Source organism: Pseudomyrmex gracilis, unplaced genomic scaffold, assembly GCF_002006095.1.
Source record: "Pseudomyrmex gracilis isolate BER0280 unplaced genomic scaffold, ASM200609v1 scaffold_1057, whole genome shotgun sequence".
In the NCBI taxonomy this organism is placed as follows: Eukaryota; Metazoa; Arthropoda; class Insecta; order Hymenoptera; family Formicidae; genus Pseudomyrmex; species Pseudomyrmex gracilis.
The window spans coordinates 17950-20820 of NW_018021641.1; the positions used below are offsets into that span (position 1 = coordinate 17950).

The following is a 2871-nucleotide window of genomic DNA, read 5'->3' on the forward strand; positions in this document are numbered from 1 at the left end:
CTTGGACGATTATATTGCCATGGCACCGCTCCCTCATTATTAAAATAATGACAAAATTTGTTGCGAATGCTTGCGCATTGTCGAGCAATCATTTTAGAATTACAGTTTGTAATATCCTTGAACGCGCAGCCATCTTCNATGATGCGTCGCCAAGATCCTGCTTTGAAACTACTAGGATTTTGTGGATCGTCAGAATCGATCATATCGAGAGGTACATATTCATTTGCAATGTCATTTTTCCGAAGCCAGTTGTGTAAACACACGGTTGCTTGAACCATTCCTATAGCATTTTTAGGGCTGGCAATAATTGGCTTCCTATATATTCGCCACTGACTAACGAGTATACCAAAGGTGTTTTCAATTAATCGTCTTGCTCGACTTAAGCGATAATTAAACACGTCTTGCTCCGGTACTAGCCCTCTGTCTTTGTACGGGCGAAGCAAATATGGCTTTAAAGGAAAGGCCCCGTCTCCCACAAGACAATACGGTAAAACAGGACTACCTGAAATAGCAGCTGGCTGTGGAACATTCATGAGATTATTGTCAAAATATTTTCCTATGGCACTATCACTAAAAGTACCACCATCGCTGCGTCGTCCGTAGGCTCCAATATCTACAAAACGGATGATATAGTTTGCATCGCAGATAGCCATTAAGACTATACTGTGGGAATGCTTATAATTGAAGTACGTTGATCCAGCTTTATTAGGACACTAAAACAATTTCACAATTTTATTTCAAATTTCATTTATTTTATAGAAATCTTAAACAGAAACCTTATATATACATTTGTACTTGTAATCCATATACATACTTGGATGACAACGTGCTTGCCATCAATAGCTCCAATGCAATGCGGAAAATTCCATTTTTCGAATCCTTTGGCTATATCATTCCAATCTTTTTCTTCAAGTCGGCCAGGTAGAATTAAAGGACACAAAAGTTCCCAAATTACTGCACATGTTTCTTGAATAATGTTACTAACTGTTGTTACACCCACTAGGTACTGATATGACATCGACGTCATAGAATCGCCAGATGCCAAATATCTACAATATTTCTACAATTAGGTACAAATTACTAATTTGTGTGATGATAAAATATATGGAAGTCCTATTAAAATGGCTTTTACTACGTGATTTTTCCACATTTATTTTTTAATACAAACTATTATGTTTATATATAAATAAAGTCAAACACACCTCAACGTCAGTGCCAAGCGTTCAGGTGGAGAGATGGATTCCCAAACAACATTTTGCTTCTGCAGTCTTGTCCCGATAATTTCTAACAATTCCTCCAACTGAGTTGCGTTCATTCGAAAGTAATTATGGAATCGGAAATTTTCCAATTTTAGTTTTGGGACTGATGTAAAGTAAAAACTGTTTTCTTTGCGATCTTCGAAAATAGGCGCTACCCAACAAGTTTTCTTTGTATAATTTCGTTTTTTATATTTATATTTTAAATGATGTATTACAGCAGCTATTGCGGCTTTACGTCGTCTTCTAATTACTTCTTCTATCATTGCAATTGTATATTTAAGCTTTATGTTATGCTGATCCATCTTTTTGTCTGCACTCGGACGTGCAACGCTTNTTGTTTTCTGTAAACATTATCACATCACGTTTTATAAATTCATATCGATTATAACAATTACATACAAATAAAAAGAAACAGAAAAATATTGTACAATACATCTAAACTAACCTGAAAACAACACCTACGACACTTGGTCAATGCAAAAGCGTTTGAACGCTGCTCTTTGTCTTCGACGGAGAGGGGGAATTTCGCCAGCNAAACTTCGCTCCATGAAAAGGTAACGGGGCGAAAGCGGTGAGCGTTTCAACGCTGCTCGGAGTGGGGGAATTTCGCCAGCGAAATTTCGCTGCATGAAATTGCACCTTAAAGCGCGGATCACACGAAACCGCGTAAGCGCACCTTTAGGTGTGTTCTAAAAGCAAATTCCCTAAACGGACAAAACTTTACCCAAACGCAAACTAGTCGAATTAAAGGTACACCGCAGTACTGTTTTGCACTGACGCATCTCTTAAGCAACAAATAATTTGTTAATTAACAAATTATTGTTAAAGTACCGATTAAGGACTTTTAACGTAGTGGTTCGATCCCTAGTACCTAACAGAACCCGAAAACAACAAAAACTTTTCTTAACTACCACTTTTTACTTTTACACAAATTTTGCAACTAACAACTTCTTTTACCATAGGCCGAATTAACTGAATTTTCCAAACATGTTTACCCACAAAACTTCTCTTAATTGTTAACTTTTGAATTTTTTCCATTAGTGCCTAAAACCTTAGAAAACCTAAATTTTGACCCCAGACTAGATCAAACCACTAACCACCATGTTTCTAACGAACCATGTGTTTTCAAAACCGTGTTACCCGTTGATTCGACTACTTTGTTTTCTTTGTACTTAACCTAGCTTTAAACCAACGTTGTATCATCTTATCACCTACATGACCAGATTAGTAAATAAAAACAAAATTAAATAACTTGTTTAACGTCGGTTAACACTCTTTCGACAAACAAAACTCTTAATTTAAAAAACTAAACTTAAAACACTAAATAAGGAAAACTAAACTACGACAGCCACACACAGCTGTTTCCCCGCCGTTTAGCATCAACACAATACTTTAACCTTAAAGTATTTTTTTCTTGTGTTTTTCAGATCTCTTCTCTCCTTGTCCTGCACAACATCTTCAACTTACCCGAAGATTCTAATTTGTTGTAGCTTTACAGTAAAACAAACCGGTTCGTCCTTTTCTTGCGGACGATCGTCATCACAATGACGTTTTACGGTAAGTATACACAAAACTATTACTTAAGAAATAAAACTATTGAAACTTAAAACAC

General features: G+C 36.2%; 2 protein-coding genes across 2 annotated transcripts in view; one reads left to right on the plus strand and one right to left on the minus strand.

The window, feature by feature from the left end:
* LOC109861816 overlaps positions 1-257 on the plus strand; it is an 8309-nt gene extending 8052 nt beyond the window's left edge. Inside the window, exon 6 of the mRNA XM_020441629.1 lies at positions 130-257. Within this exon, the coding sequence (XP_020297218.1) occupies positions 130-257 (128 nt within the window). The remainder of the gene's footprint in view (positions 1-129) is intronic.
* A 23-nt stretch (positions 258-280) lies between these two features.
* LOC109861817 (protein ALP1-like) lies at positions 281-1735 on the minus strand. Its single transcript, XM_020441630.1, has 5 exons — positions 1705-1735; positions 1203-1600; positions 815-1049; positions 380-713; positions 281-333 (listed from the first exon to the last, which is right to left on the minus strand). The coding sequence occupies exons 2-5, from the start codon at positions 1559-1561 to the stop codon at positions 281-283; spliced, it is 981 nt and encodes a 326-aa protein (XP_020297219.1). The 5' UTR covers positions 1562-1600; positions 1705-1735.
* Positions 1736-2871: the final 1136 nt, after the last annotated feature.